The sequence below is a fragment of the Pristis pectinata genome, chromosome 2, assembly GCF_009764475.1.
Source record: "Pristis pectinata isolate sPriPec2 chromosome 2, sPriPec2.1.pri, whole genome shotgun sequence".
In the NCBI taxonomy this organism is placed as follows: domain Eukaryota; kingdom Metazoa; phylum Chordata; class Chondrichthyes; order Rhinopristiformes; family Pristidae; genus Pristis; species Pristis pectinata.
Genome location: NC_067406.1, coordinates 113398889 through 113415069, shown reverse-complemented (window position 1 = coordinate 113415069; position 16181 = coordinate 113398889). Strand labels below are relative to the sequence as shown.

At 40.0% G+C, this 16181-nt stretch overlaps 1 protein-coding gene across 5 annotated transcripts in view; it reads right to left on the bottom strand.

Moving 5' to 3' along the window:
- dclk2a (doublecortin-like kinase 2a) overlaps positions 1 to 16181 on the bottom strand; it is a 272001-nt gene that overhangs the window by 219519 nt on the left and 36301 nt on the right. For all 5 annotated transcript variants that reach the window (XM_052035871.1, XM_052035879.1, XM_052035888.1 and 2 more), the window contains exon 2: positions 9614 to 9945. In XM_052035871.1, coding sequence (XP_051891831.1) covers positions 9614 to 9945 — 332 coding nt within the window. The remainder of the gene's footprint in view (positions 1 to 9613; positions 9946 to 16181) is intronic.

The window sequence follows — 16181 nt, the reverse complement described above, 5'->3', positions numbered from 1 at the left end:
TACCAACTGGCCAATATCACCCTGTAACCCAAGACTATTCTCCTCACTATCAACAACATTTTTATGTCATCTGCAAACTTACCTGCTACTTTCATTTCCAAACTGTTAATGCATATAACAAAAGAGTAAGGGTCCCAGCATTGATCCCTGTAGTACACCGCTGGTCATGGGTTTCCAATATCAAAATAATCATTCACCATCACTCTCTGCCTCCTATCACCAAGCCAATCCTGGAATCCATTTGTCATTTTCCCCTGGATCTCATGAGCTCTAATCTTTTGGACCAGTCTCTCATTTGGGACCTTGTCAGAGGCCTTACTGAAGTCCATTAGGAATACATCAACAGCACTGCTCTCATCAATTCATTTGCTACCTCTTCAAAAAATTCAATCAGATTCAGGATCTCCCCCTAACAAAACCACGCTGGCTTTGATTATTGCCGCCTTTCCAAATGGAGATTTGAACTTACTCCAATAACTTCCCTACCACTGGAGTTAGACTCACAGGCCTGTAGATATAATAAACAGATCACTGACACAGATTCTATTCCTCAAGGTGCTGGACATTTAATCTAAATGATCCATTTACCTCATATCGTTCCAGCAGCACAGCTCCTGTAAAACTAATAAACATGGTATTACAATGAGAACAAAAGACGAAACCACATAACAAGGAAACAAAGAATCTGAATTTAACCCATCATCCTGCAGAAAGAGGGCAGACACGTGGTTAAAATGTTGGGAAACCAGCAGCACAGAGACTGTCCATCACTGCCAGTCCATTGCTTAACTGAACTGTAAAAGTCTCAGCTTGATTACGTCAAGGGACAATAATGTAGTTTTCATTTAAAATCGCAGGAGGTCAGCACTGTGCAAAAATCCCCTGGTGAAATCTATGATGAGGAAATAACATGTCAACATTAGATAAATCTTTAGTCACGATTCCTTAAAGGCCAGAATGCACACAAGCTCCACTCCAGATCCCCACATGAAATCCCTGTGCCATTCCCAATCCGATCCTCCCTTCTTCAATCAGCTCTGAGTCTGCTACCCACTCCCCTCCCACTTAGTATCCTCCCAATATATGTGGCCTTGTCCTCATCTCCCTGAGAAATCTGCCATTATCCTCACCACTTAACATTGCAGCCACCAGGTCTTAAATTGAAAATGAGGTTCAGGAATTAAACTGGGGGAGACATTCCACCAATAAGTCGATACATCCAACCCCAGCCATCACTTGCACCACCAACCCCCACCTCCAACTACTACACAATATATGCAGTAAACTTGCTCGAATGTAAAATCTGGGGTGATGAATCTGATTAACAATGAATTTACATTACATTGGCTTCCCAGTACTTACCACTACATCAACAGCAGATTGTATTTATAAAGCAACTTCAACATTGTAAACATCCAATGCACTTCACAGGAATGTTACCAGACAAAATTTGCCCTGGACAGAAAAGAGATTAGGATGTGATTTAAAGAGAGTGTCTTAAAGGAAGAGAACTGGGAGGTTTGGGAATTCTAAAGCTTGTGTCCTAGGCAGCTGAATATAGGTCATCTGAGGTGGAATGATTAAAATCAGGATGTTCAGGAGGCTAAATTCAAATGAATGCAGATATTTCAGAGGCTTTTAAGGCTGGAGGAAGTTCCAGAGATCAGGAGGGGTAAGGCTGCAAGAAAGACTGCAAGAAATTGCAGAGTGTTGTGGACACAGTTCAGTCTATCATGAAAACTGGCCTCCCGTCCAATGACTCCATCTACACTTCCCACTGACTTGGGAAAGCAGCCAACATAACTGAAGACCTCTCCCACCTCGGTCATTCTTTCTTCTTCCCCGTTCCATCAGGCAGAAGATAAAAAAGCTCAAAACATGTATGACCAGGCTCAAGGACAGCTTCTATCCCACTGTTATAAGACTCTTAAATGGACTTCTTGTACGATAAAGATGAACTTTTGATCTCTCAATCTACCTCGTCGTGGCTCTTGCACCCCATTTGTCTACCTGCACTGTACTTTTCTCTGTAACGGTAACTGTAACACTATATCTTGCGGTTTGTTATTGCCTTTCCCTTTGTACTCCCTCAATGTAATTATGTTTTGGAATGATCTGTATGGATGGCATGCAAAACAAAGTTTTTTACTGTATCTCGGTACATGTGACAATAATAAACCAATTACCAAATTATCATGGAGGAATTTGAAAAAATCAATAAGAATTTTAGAATTTTGAATGTTAATATTTTCTATTTTTGAGTACAGAGTTCTGGGGAGTGTAAAACATATTAAATTTCATTTGCACAATTTTGTGTTTGATGGTTTAGTAGGATATGTGAAGGATATGAGACACAATATCATTACATTGTGTTTTATAATACGAAGTAACCAACAGTCATTCTCAAAACATTTCACTAAACTTTCCAACTCCAGTTCAAAATAAGGTATGGCAGGCAACTTAAGACCCACAGTAAAATATATAGTATTAAGTACAATATACTGGTTCTATTAGGCCTGAGAATCAGTGCAATACCTTGATTGTATGTAAGATGTTTAACAAGGGAATACATAGTAAAGAGTTGAGATACCCAAAAAAATGCAAATGTTAAAACAGAAAGTGCTCCAATTTATCTGATAACTCAGTCTTTGTTACCTAGAAATTCAAGTATAACAATCTTGATTGTTGGGTCCACTGCATAAAGCCTCAGTTGCCTTGAGGCCCATGGCATGGCCAAAAAATACCACCAAGTGCTCCTTTCCGGGGCCTGGCCTCAGGAACTCATCGGTCACAGGCCTGATTTGGCTTGTTCTGGGGGAGAGGTATCAGAGAACAGTATTTTGGGTAGGCAGTGTAGGGAGTGTGCTCATTTTTGCAGCAGGGAAGATTGGTATTTGATGCTTGGCGGTAGTGGTGGTAAATTGACTGCAGTGAGCTCTTAGGGTTAGGCAGAAGTAGAAGGCAGCAAGGTCTTGAGAGACACTTAGGAGAGCGAGATGCTAGCAGAGTGTTGAGGCGGTGTGATGTGAAGATCCTATTGTCTCGGAATGCCCAACAGCAGGCACCCACAGGACAATGTGGCCCAAGTTCCCCTGCATTTCTCCAAAAGGAGTGTAATACTGCTTATTTCCATTCTTTACAATTGAAAATTATTTTTCCCCAAAGGAAATAATGATGAAGTGCATTGCACAGGAAATCGTGTTTCAGTCACAAGGGTGCCTCATGACAAACAGTGGCTAGTCAAATTTTCCAGGTGATGAGACATGATAAAGGACATTATCATGTTTCACTCTGAAAACAAAATTCCCATTGCATAATACTGTAAAAATAACATTCTGCTGCTAAATTTCTGGACATGTATCCCTAATAAAGGGCAGGCACAGTAGTGTAACGGTTAGCATAACACTTTACAGCACCAGTGACCCGGGTTCAATTCCAGCCAGTGTCTGTAAGGAGTTTATATGTTCTCTCCGTATCTGCGTGGGTTTCCTCTGGGTGCTCCGGTTTTCTCCCACATTCCAAAGACGTACGGGTTAGGAAGTTGGCATGCTATGTTGGCGCCAGAAGCGTAGCAACACTTGCGGGCTGCCCCAGAACACTCTAACAAAAAGATGCTTTTCACTGTGTGTTTTGATGTACACGTGACTAATAAAGATATCTTATAATGATATTGGCAAAGTACTGTGAAGGCATGAAATTTCCCATCCCGCCTGCATAGGTAAAGCATATATAAGGCCATTGATGGCACAAGGTCTGTCCAGTTCTGCATGATGTCTCAAGCAGAGGGCCCTTGAATAAAATATCCATTGGCCCACTGTGAACTAATTGTATAACATACCTTTTACACAGACACATCCTTCAAGTTTCAGGTACGTTTATGTGTATATATTTTCTTAACAGACTGAAGGTGTTAATGAGCAGTGCAGAATTTGCCTAAAGTTGCTGTCCAATTGGTACTCAACTAATAATAAGCCTCACTGTTCGATAAGTGGGCTGGGCTGTTGGAACCAGAAGGCCAATGCTTTTCCAGCACAGCTTGTTGGCCAGGAGGAGCAGAGGTGCCTCTCCTAAACTTTCATGCCATTTCACTTCCCCAAACCCCCACCAACCGAACCAGAACAGTCACCTTCCCATCAGCATGCCGTAAGCTCTCTCCCACAGACACCAACCCCTGACCTTCTTGACTGCAGAGTCTGTACTCAGCAGTCATTGTCTTCTGCCAAGTGTTGCAGGACTTCACAACTGGCAGACTGCCAACTTCTCAATCTGTCCAGTTGCCTGGAATGCACAGAGTAAAAAAAATAAAAACTTTATATTCCTGTTATATTCAGTACTTCCAAGTGACCATATGCCCCTGCTCCCTCCACATCTCTTTTTTAATTTTAGAGTCAAGGGCTTAGTAGCAGTAAATACACCAGTTCAACCATAAATGCTTGCTTTATAACTTACATTTCACAACTTAATAACTTCCTATAGACCCATGAAATTTAGTACAGGCAACATTTCCGTGATGGGTTATATGATTCATGTATATCTGTAAGTCAAAAAATGATTTTTTTAACCTGTATTAAGCCTGGCAGACTCCAACAGGTCTTGATACAAGCAATATGGAGTTTTAAAGTAAATATGATACAACAAATTTACTGGAGACCTTGGTAATCAGGCTAAATCAACAAGAATTTGTGAAAAGGAAATCATGTTTGACCAATTTATCGGAGTTCTTTGAAGAAGGAATAAGTGCTGTGGATAAAGGAAAACCCCTGGATGTGGCACACTTAAATTTCCATTGATATGCTTGCACATCCAAGGTTATTTCAGACAATAAGTCCGTAATGTAGGAAGTAACATTTTGTATGAATAGAGGATCCTTGCACCTTCTCTTCAGCTAGATGAATAGGCATAGAATGTTGCTTAGCCAATGCATCGTTATTTGTTTTTCAATCCCTGGGCAGTTCTAACATTCTGCAGTTTTTCTCTCTTCACAGAAGCTGCCTGACCTTTTGGGCTTTCTGTGCATTCTCCTTTTCTTCAGATTTCCAGCAACTGCCATACTCTGTGCCCTGCCATTCCAGCAGGTTTTTCTCTCTCCTCCCTCTATTCACACCCCTTCCAAGCAGATTAGTTGCCACAAATAAGCTTTCAACATCCTCTTATAAAGGACACCAATCAAAATCATCCATCTTTTCTTAGTCACCCAGGCACAGACATTCTCTTTGTTCTTCCCATCCCTTCTTTCCTGCAAGTTTAACATGCCTGTTCTCAAAAATGTTCAAGTTTTAAAGAAAGGTCATCAGCCTGAAACAATCACTTTGTTTCTCTCTCCACAGATGCTGCCTGACCTCCTGTGTAGTTCCAGCATTTGTGTTTTCATTTTAGGTTTTGAGTAGCTACAGTGTTTTGCTTTTTGATTTAAGCCTGCAGTTTAGATTAGACTAGACTGGACAAGATGTGGTTGCAATATAATCTCAGCTTTCACAGGCTATTTGACAGTAAGGCTCAGAAATGTCAATGAATATTGCAACGTCTTTATGCACCATGCAATGACATTTTACCTAAAATCATTGTCCAGTTCTGGATTTTCTATCCTGATCCTCCATGATTAAGATATGCTGATGCAGTGAGGCCATCAAGCCTGTCACCATCATCCACTCACCCTAAAGCAGCCCCAATAATTTAAGACAGAGGAGATCAGAAGGGCAATCATGCACTTTGCCTGTGACTCTGGCCTTCTGTGGGCTGTGCACGTAAATCCCAACCCTAACATGTGCAGTGGTTCATAGAGCCAGAACATCATTCCCTTAAACCAAACTGGCAAGCACTGTCCAAACAATTATGCCTCAACTCATGTTTTCATGTGCTGATGAATTTGTGGCTATATCTGCAAGTATATTTCTCTAAGTATATTACTCCAGACAACATACACCAATTTGCAGTTTCACCTGATACTCCACAAAAATCCTGCATACTTGTGTGGTCTGATGGAAAAGATACATTGCTACACATCCACACTGACCTATCATGAAGAACTAAACTGCAGGTTTAACACCCCAGCAAAGTTGCCAAATACTAATTCTCCACCTTTCCAGTTTCTAATCACAATGTGTAATAATGTTACAAAGTATTTCTCAAGAATACAAATTATTTTTGGTGATTATACTACAAAAATATTAAACTCTATCCTCAGAGATGTTGGAATGGATTATGTTGACCTGGTCTCCCTGCTGAGGGCCATGTTCAGTGGTCCCCACAAAACCTGCACTGACCTGGACTGGTTGCTTCTGGCCTCCATACTCTAGAGTTTAGTGGTAAGGTCCAGATGACCACTGCATCTCAGGTAGCATAGTGTGGAGCCACAACCACACTAGGAAGTGTTGATGCAGGTACAGTAACAGCTTTTAAAACACAGTTAGACAGTTTCATGGATAGGAAAGGTTTAGAAGGATATGGGCCAAACACAGGCAAATGGGACTAGCTTGGATGGGCATCTTCATCAGCATGAACCAGTTGGACCGAAGGGTCTGTTGCCATGATATAACCCTCCAAAGCACCTGACAGCCATCAAAGCTCGTGATAGATTTTTGTCACCTGTGAAACCTATCAATTTAAACATTCATAAAATCTCCTTATCTTACTACCATCCAAATAATTCTTCCAACTGAAGCAGCAATTCAGTTGCACTTCTTCCAAACTAGTAAATTGCATTCAGTATGCATGATATGGTCTTCTCTACACTGGAGAAACCAAATGCAGATTCAGTAATTGCTTTGCAGAACAGCAGTAATCAGTATGCAGGGGCGACTCAAACTCCCTGTTGTCTGCCACTTTAATTCTCCGTCCAACTCCTACTCTCACCTATCTGTCTTTAGCCTCTTATAATGTTATAACATGTCCCAATGTAAGCTTCAGGTAAAGTATCTCATCTAGGAAGCTACAACTTTTTGGACACAATGTCGAATTCTACACCTTCAGGTAACTCCCCTTCTCCATCTGCATCAAAACTGCCCATTTCTGCCATAAGCTATTTTTTTTATGATATTGGCTCAATTTCTCTCTCCATTAGCACAGTCTGAACTGCTGGGTATGTTCTAAAGCCCTGCAATTTGTTACTTAAACGTTCCTTTGCTTTCCATTCTCTCATTGCCCAGAGTTTTTGTTCATTTTCTCCCTCTCCAACTGCCCCCATTAACCCATCTACCACATGATCGCTACAGTGACACTGGCTACACCCTGTCCATCCCTCCCCCACCTACTCTGCTTGCTAAAACTAATTTCTCTCTTTTCCAGTTCTGATGAAGGGTTTTTGATCTGAAATGATACTTCTGTTTCTCTTTTCACAGTTGCTGGCTGGCTTGCTGACTATTTCCTGCATCTTCACAAAGAGTCATAGGGTCAGAGACATACAGCATAGAAACAGGTACTTTGGCCCAATGAGTCCATGCCGACCATCAACTACTCATTTTCTGTTATTATCACATAATTTTATAAATATCATTGACAGTTGAACATTTACGGCCCATTAAAACTGAAATGAATAATTAGAAAACTAATAAAGTACTAATGTTTAAAAAATTAATTAATATTACATTAATAATAATAATTTAAGACCCTAAACTAATAATTTAAGACTTCAAACTAATAATTATTAGGAAGTAATTTTGCCATCTAATCCTTTGTCCGATAATCCCCATTGAAATTAATGGGGTGTCAATAAGTCCTGAACCTCTGATCAGAACCGCTGGCAAAGTCAGCACAGTTCAGCTCACTAACCTTCAGACCATTGGTATCAGACCTTTCTGGTTCTGAACAGAACAGATGACCCAAACTTACTGACAGATTTGTAATTTTAGTTACATTGGGACCTAGACTTGCAAAGGTTTCCCAACATTTAAATGGAGAATTTTCTCTTAGATCCTCCTAAAGGTTACAGCAGCTTTGGTCACTGCAGCATAACAGTTCTAAACAATAGAAGCTACTTGTATAGTTAGGGTTACAGTAATGTGCATTTGAATGATGGAGTAAATGGTTTTGTGGCTAAATTTGCGGATGACACCAAGATAGGTGGAGGAGTAGGGAGTATTGAGGAGACAGGAAGGTTGCAGATAGACCTAGATAGTTTAAGAGAATGGGCAAGGAAATGGCAGATGAGATTCAATGTTGAGAAATGTGCAGTTGTACACTTTGGAAACAGAAATGAAACGGGCAGATTATTATTTAGAAGGAGAGAAAATTCAAAGTACATAAGTACAAAGGGACTTGGGAGTACTCGTGCAGGATACCTTAAAGGTTAACCACCAGGTTGGATCGGTGGTAAAGAAAGCAAATGCTATGTTGGCATTCACTTCGAGAGGTATAGTGTATAAAAGTAAGGAAGTGTTGATGAGGCTCTACGGGGCACTAGTGAGGCCTCATTTGGAATACTGTGCACAGTTTTGGGCCCCATATCTTAGGAAAGATGTGCTGATGTTGGAGAGGGTTCAGAGGAGATTTACGAGGATGATTCCTGGAATTAAAGGGCTTACGTATGATGGGCGTTTGTCGGCTCTTGGACTGTACTCACTGGAGTACAGAAGAATGAGAGGGGACCTCATAGAGACATTTAAAATGTTGAAAGGACTGGACAGAGTAGATGTGGCTAGGCTGTTTCCCTTGGTGGGTGAGTCCAGGACCAAAGGGCACAATCTTAGAATTAGAGGGTACAGGTTTAAAACAGAGATGAGGAGAAATTTCTTTAGCCAGAGGGTGGTGAATTTGTGGAATTCCTTGCCAGGTACAGCAGTGGAGGCCAGATCATTGGAGGCGTTTAAGGAAGAGATAGATAGATATCTAAATAGTCGGGGTATCAAGGGATATGGGGATAAGGCTGGAAATTGGGGTTAGAACAGTTTTTTTTCACCTGCCCCCCCTCCCAATTTCTCATTTCTTTTTCTTTTTTCCCTTTTCCTTGGAGCAGACTCGATGGGCTGAATGGCCTACTTCTGCTCCCTTGTCTTGTGATCTTGTGGTCTCCCACACACTACAGCTCAAGAAAAAATGGTCCATATTTGTGCAGTTCATGCAATGCATAGAATATGATTAAATATCATGTGATTCAGCATTATCAATTGTCATCTGATCAAATGTCACATGACTAGATCTCCAGAAAAATGTCTAACCTATGGTTGGCATCTATAAGGACATTGCAACAACACCAAGCTCAGTAACCAAAAATCACAGTGAGTTACTTAATCCATAATTCCACAACAACTTAAATTCAAAGAAATCTCAAGAGAGGGCTGGGCTCATGCTTAAGGACACCTTTTATATGGATCCTTATTACAGAAAATTCAGTATGGGGCCAAATTAAAAAAATTTCAATATGTCAACAGTGAAGGTGTGCAGGCTTGCCTCTGTATATAAAATTGCACATCAAAAAACTGGATTCTTCATGAAGGTCTGGTTAAAAGTCCAATTTTATGACCTTCACAGACATCGTACCAACCATATGTGTAGTAATGGACAGGTCCTTACTGCATCATCAAAATGATCGCAAAATACCAGTCGTGTACTAGTCAAATTTTGACCACGACTCTTTATGTAATCAAGACCTTTGATCAGAGGTGGCATTGTTTCCTACCTGCTTTCCATCAAGTGTGTAGAGCCTTCTGACTGCACCAGAATCTAACTTTATGGCATCTGTGATATCATTTAAAACCTGGTCGAATGAATGTGCCGTCTTCTTGTTTAGAAGTATCCTTACTGCTTTACGTGGCTTTACACCACTGCGGATAACTGTCACCAGTTTAGGTCTGATAAAATCCTTGGTTTCTTTTCCTTCACCTCTTGTTGTCAGTGAAGAGAGAGAGCGGGATGTTCCTGTCTTGATGTTGACAGACCAATTTGGATTGACATTCTTGGAGTAGTCTACTTTACGGAATGGCTCATTGGATGCACAAACATAGCTTTCACCTGTTTAAAAATAAGAAATCATTTTAATCACAGTTTCACTTTCATTATGATCGTATTTTTTATTTTATCATTAAAATATCCATTCATTGTGAGACTGGGCATTCAGTACAACAGATAAAATATAGGTTCTGATGTTTTCATTGAAAAAATATGTAAGTGTATCTATATTAATAGAATCTTTTTACATTCTGAGCTATATAAACTCTTATATTGCTGTATCAAGAAATTTTGTCCATAGGCAACCATTGAAAATTACGAAAGTACATTAAAACAGGTTGTTTCACAGAATCATTACAGCACAGAAAGAGGCCATTCAGCTCATCATGTCCATGCTAACTCTCTACCAGAAGAACTCTCTATTTCCACCCCATGGCCCTTTCTCCATAGTCTTGCTTTTTTCTCTCCACCAAATATTCATCCAGTTCCCTCTTAAAGAACACAATGGAACCTGCCTCCACACACCTGCAGGCAGTGCATCCCAAATACCAACAGATGCAATATAAAAAGGTTTTTGCTCATGTCACTCTTAATTCTTTTCCACTTTAGTTTATACCTGTGGCATCTAATCTTTAATCAATCCACCAAAGGGAACATTTTCCCATTATCCATTCTTTCCAGCCCCCTTATTATTTTATGTACCATTGTTTTCCCTCAGCCTTCTCTTCTTTACAGTCCTAGCCTCTCTAACTTATCCTTGTAACTCTTGTCTCTCTCATCCACGAACCATTCCCATAAATCTTTTCCAGACCCTCTCTAATGCCTTCACATCCTTCCTATAATGTAGTGATTAGAGGTGAACGCAATACTCTGGTTGAGGCTAGATCAGTGTTTTATAAAAGTTCACTTCCCTGCATTTGAACTCTCTCTATTGATAAAGCCCAGAACTGTGAATGCTTTAATAACCACTTTCTCAGTTTGCTCTGCCACTCTCAATGATCTGTGCACAGATAAGCACAGGTCCCTCTGCTTTTGCATACTCTTAGAGTAGTACCCTACATACAATGTTGCCTCTCCTCATTCTACTTACTAAAATACTTCATTCGCATTGCTCTGCATTAAACTTCATCTGCCATTTTGCTCATTACGCCAGTCTGTTTACATCCTGCTGTTATCTATCACTATCCTTTTCACAGTTCACAATAGTGGCAAGTTTTGTGTCAGCTGCAAATGTTATAAATTGTGGCTTGCAAACCCCAAATCTAAGTCATTAATGTAGTTCAAAAATAGAGATGGACTGAACACCAATCCCTTGTGAATATCACTACTCACCTTCCTCCAGTCTGAAAAACAACCATTTACCATAACCCTGTGTTGTCCATTACTTGGCCAACTTCATATCCATGCTATCAGTGTCCCTATTATACCATATGGTATCAACTTTGCTGATGTTTCTATGTGGCTTCTAAAACCCAGGTACACCACACTGATTGCTTTACCCTCATCAACCCTATCTGCTACCTCACCAAAAAAAATCAAATTGGTTGAATATGAATTTTCCTCAACAAATCCATGTTGACTTGCCTTACTTCACGGAATGCAGTAGTTATTTTCTTAACAAAGTTCTTCAGTAAGTTTTCTGTCACATAATAATATTATAACATTTATAATATATATAGTGTAACCAAACTGTTGACTGTATTTGCAACAATGTTTGCTTTGGGACCCTTGAAAATGAGCATTGATGCACAGACATACACAACATTAGTTGAGTTAATTTGGCATGTAATAGTAAAAAGTAGGTTTTAGGATAATATAAAACAGGAATGTTACAATCATGAGTAATTCCCTCTGCATTATTTTCTGGGATTGTGATTAACATTTTTCAAGTTCTAAAAGAACAGTTTCATATTGAGACTACGTGTTCATCAAGCTAGAAATCAAGCAGAAATGCTCAGGTGACTCATGAAGTTGACACACCATAAAGGCTGGCAATTCAAGTATATTCTTACTATCTGAAAGCAAGTCATTAGGTGTGTTTAATTTAACCATGTGATGTACCATTTCGTCCCATTTGCCGAAGATAAAAACAATTGCCATGTTATTGCTGTTCACTTTTCCTATCACCTACTATCTCCTTCAGTTGTTATTCATGCATCACTCAAGCCCCAATCAATTTGGCTTCTATTGAAGCTCGCTGCTCAAGTGCAGCACCCTTTCAGTTCAGTGCCACTGTTTTCACAGCAGCAAGAATTGCTATGGTTAGGACTATTTGCAGGAAATCTTGCTTGGATGAGAATTCCTACCTCCTGTACATGGCAACTGTCATCCTCATCTGACTTTTTAGAAAGCTTTTTTTTATTTTTGGCTGTTTGTTCTAGATCCAACCTCATGGAAACAATTTCTTTTCATCTATTGATCATCTATATAATTTTATAACTACTTATCTCTCTAGTCCACCATTTTCCAGAGAAACTATCCTCAGGGTGCTCAATATTTCCTGATGGATTAATTGGATCAGATTTTAACTAACAGAAACTGGGAGAGAGGGGTCAATTTAAAAAACAGATTTGTTTACCTATGGTGATCCTGCTCCCTTTCCAATGTTAACCTGCACTCCTCATGTCAGCAGGGTAGATGCAGGAAGGAAACAGGATTAAGTTTTAAAGATAGAGGTGTCATCAGAATTCAATCTGAAATATCAAACCCGAGGACTGAGTGAAGGTTGGTGGGGTGGCAGTATGGGTAGGGGTGAGAACATCAGCTCTTCTATCAGAGAAAAATGAGCTGGGAACCAAAAAGATCCATTAGTAAGTTATTAAATTTATTCTTCAGGTTTACTTGTGGGCCAAAAACATACCTTTGGGCCTCACAAGGAAACTTTGTCACAAATTCCCTTGATTGCAGGAATGCAATGAGAACCCTCTACCTTCTGAACTGCTGCTTTGGCACCACTCACAGCTTAATCCCAACTATCCTCTGTTAACCGAACCCCATAGCCCACTCTACTACCTTCTGAATCTTCTCTGGGTTTTCTCCAGAAGTGCAAGATCCATTTAGTAGTAAGAAGATGAGAACATTGTGACCTAGCCAGGATGCCATTTAACTTTAATACTTTACCTTTTGCTCTAATATTATCATTCTGATAGAAATAAATGCCATTAAATTATTTGCACTTCTGTGCCCTTTCAACTTGTATTGCTATTTTTAATGATTCAGGCATAAATATATTGTTATTACAATATTTAATTGCTCCTCTCTATTTACTTTCTTATGTGTCATTGTTTTTCCTTACTAGGAAGACCGACTTACTTTTTGACAAATTAGCCATTTACCCATACACAGCACCAGTATTTTCTATCTTCCATATTATCAGCAATATGCCCAATTTGATACTATCTGCAGATTGGGCTCAGGGCTATTGATCGATGAGGGTTAACATGGAGGAGAATGTAACTCACAGAATATACTGTCACCTTGCATATGTACACAGCAAACAAACTCCAGAACACATCAGTATCAATCAGTATCAGTCTCTACAGCTAATCCATGCTTACAACTTCCAGGACTTTTCTCATGATTGACAAGAGCAGTCATGCAAAGCACATACCAAGAATTGCTGTGTGCAAAGCCTCTAATTCAGTGGTGGCAAAATACTGGCATCATTAATAGCCAGGCAGACATTTATAGAAATAGCTACATAACTGAAATTTGTTAAGGACTTTTCCCTCACTGAAAATTCAGTAAATGTGCTTAAGGTCACTTGCAATAAATAGATTTTCCTTGCCTGACATTATCTGACCCATGGCAACAATCTCTCCGGACAGCTTTATCTATCTAGAGTGGATAAGCAATTGTAAAATCTGGAATATAAGTAGATTTTCTTGGAAATCTTTGAAGGGATTTACACCGGTGAGCCGTGCACTGTTGTGACTTATATCCATGGTGTACATGGCAAGTCTTTACAAACTGTTGGTTATAACATTAGGTGGGGCTAAATTCAGCCTACCATATTGCTTTTGATGTTAGGCATCCCCACAGACCCATTATCAGACTCTAGCCCAGTCCTTGAGACCCCCTTCCTTCTCCATTCCTAATCTCCCTCCCTTTCAATAGATGTCAGGCTTCAGGCATTCCTTCTCTTACTTGCTGCCTGATTAGCAGGAGTAGCTTTTAATTACCCAAGCTGCCAAGCTCTGCTGAACTCCAGGATTTAATGTAAAGGATCATACTCCTGCTGACACTTGGTCTGAGGAGCTTCAGAAACACCTGGGAAAGAGAAAGGGTTGGCTTTGGGGAGGGGGGGCTGTGTGCGTGAAGGAAAGAGAACTATAGTGGGGGAAGCAAACAGAGAGAAAGAGGCAGGCAGATGAATGGATGGGAGAGTGAAAGACAGAATGGTGGGATGAGAGAGGAACAGTGGGTAGGGAGAGAGAGGTTGGTGGGTGGGGTGAAAGATAGAGAGTGGGGCATAAAGAATGATAGTGGAATGTTGGGTGAGGTGAGAGAAGGAATTTGGGAAAGATGGATGAAACAAAGAGACTCAGGCAAAGGGGAGAGATGAAGTAAAATAAGAAGGAGTGCAGAGGTGTGAAAGCAAACAAGTGAGCTCTGGCATCTCTCTCACACATGCACTCTCCTGCCCAATCTCAGGTACCACACACCCTGTCACCCACACACCATCTCTCTCTCTTTCTTTCTCTCATCTCTCTCAAATCCAGATCAAACTCAGTTATCTAGCTGTTTGTTGCTCTTACATTTGCAATTTTCCTGCACTTAATTTGCACTTTTGCTACTTTACTAGCAAAGTCCTTGCTCTGTTACCCTTCGCAGACTGCAACATCTAACAGCTAATACTTATCTTAGCTTTCATCCATTTTATGTAGAAGCCATGTCTAGTCCTAGTGCAGTAGGGGAAGCCCAAACTTCTTATCATGCAAGATCTGACTGATGGCAATATAGCTGTAGATGCCAATGCTTGAGGTAGCTTCCAAGGTATCATACAACTCAGGCAAACTACCCTTGAACAAATGGAGAATGGAGGACAGGAATGGTTGAGTCACAGATTCTGGGAACAGTAACAGCTCCTCAGTATAGAAGCATGCTTCCAGGTTGACAGTATCTGTCCAACCAGTACTATTCAGCCACAGCCAGCAACCTTTCACCAGCAGGAAGAAGCACTGAGCAGCAGTATGCAGGATAACTACAGAGGGCAAAATCACATTGAAAACATCCTCTCAAAAGAAGCTAAAGGGGTTGACTTTTTAAATTGAAAATGCCATGCTCTGTGTTTTTTATGTATTTGCTTTTAGAATATCTGAACTGGCAATTATTTTTGCCTCGTTCTTAGTGATATCGACAACAGAAGGAAGATAGATGCAAGACTGCTTGATGAGTGGGACATTAATGTTGCATTTCTGGTATCACAGTTGCACAAGTTGCTCTTTGGAATGCTGGGCAGGAAGTGGGTGTCTAAGTTATTTTCTTCCTTCCTCTTTCATCAAACCACATTCTTCTTCCTCCTCTTCCTGCTCCTTACTACTCACCATGTAGCCGGTGGTGGGGACAAATCCGTAAACCATACAGCCTCCAGCACAAATTCTCTGCACAGCATCCACATATTGGCTCCAACTTCTTATGTTTTTTGTATTCTTTGAATCATTACTGCTCTGAAGAAATTAAAGGGTATGGAAAGAAAGCATACACACAAGTGAATCTGGTGATAGAAATATAGAGAGGAGATGAAAGCATAAGGGAATAGGAAGTAAGAGGAATTGTGGAATGGAGTACAGTACAATTCTTGTAGGAATGCATGAAGAAGCAAAGTGAGAGAAAATATAAAATGTATGAGGAGAAAATAATAAAGGTGTATGAGAGAAAGGAGATAGATTAGCAGGTGTATGGAATAAATGCAAGACAGAATGGAAAATGTGAGAAGATTTTGACATGAATTAGTCAGATCTGTCTCTTTCCAAAAAAAGCTTCATTATCCATCAGAGCTTGCAGCTGTTTGAGTTTTTAAATCAGGCAAGTAATGTTGTCTCAAAAAGCTTTAACACCTATAGGCCATTTGTCATACAACAGTAATTCAAGATGAAAATTATTAACATAGATGGACTCTTGACAAATGCCAGCATGTCCTTTGAAGGTTAAACAGTTTGTTCAGAAGTACTGGTATTTTATATGAAGACTAAGGGAATTGTTCTTCTTCTGTGCTCTTGAAAATATATTCAAGTAATTGAAAACTTAAGTCATTAGTAAAATTCTTCTAGCCACTTGAAGTAAAATTAGATTTGCAA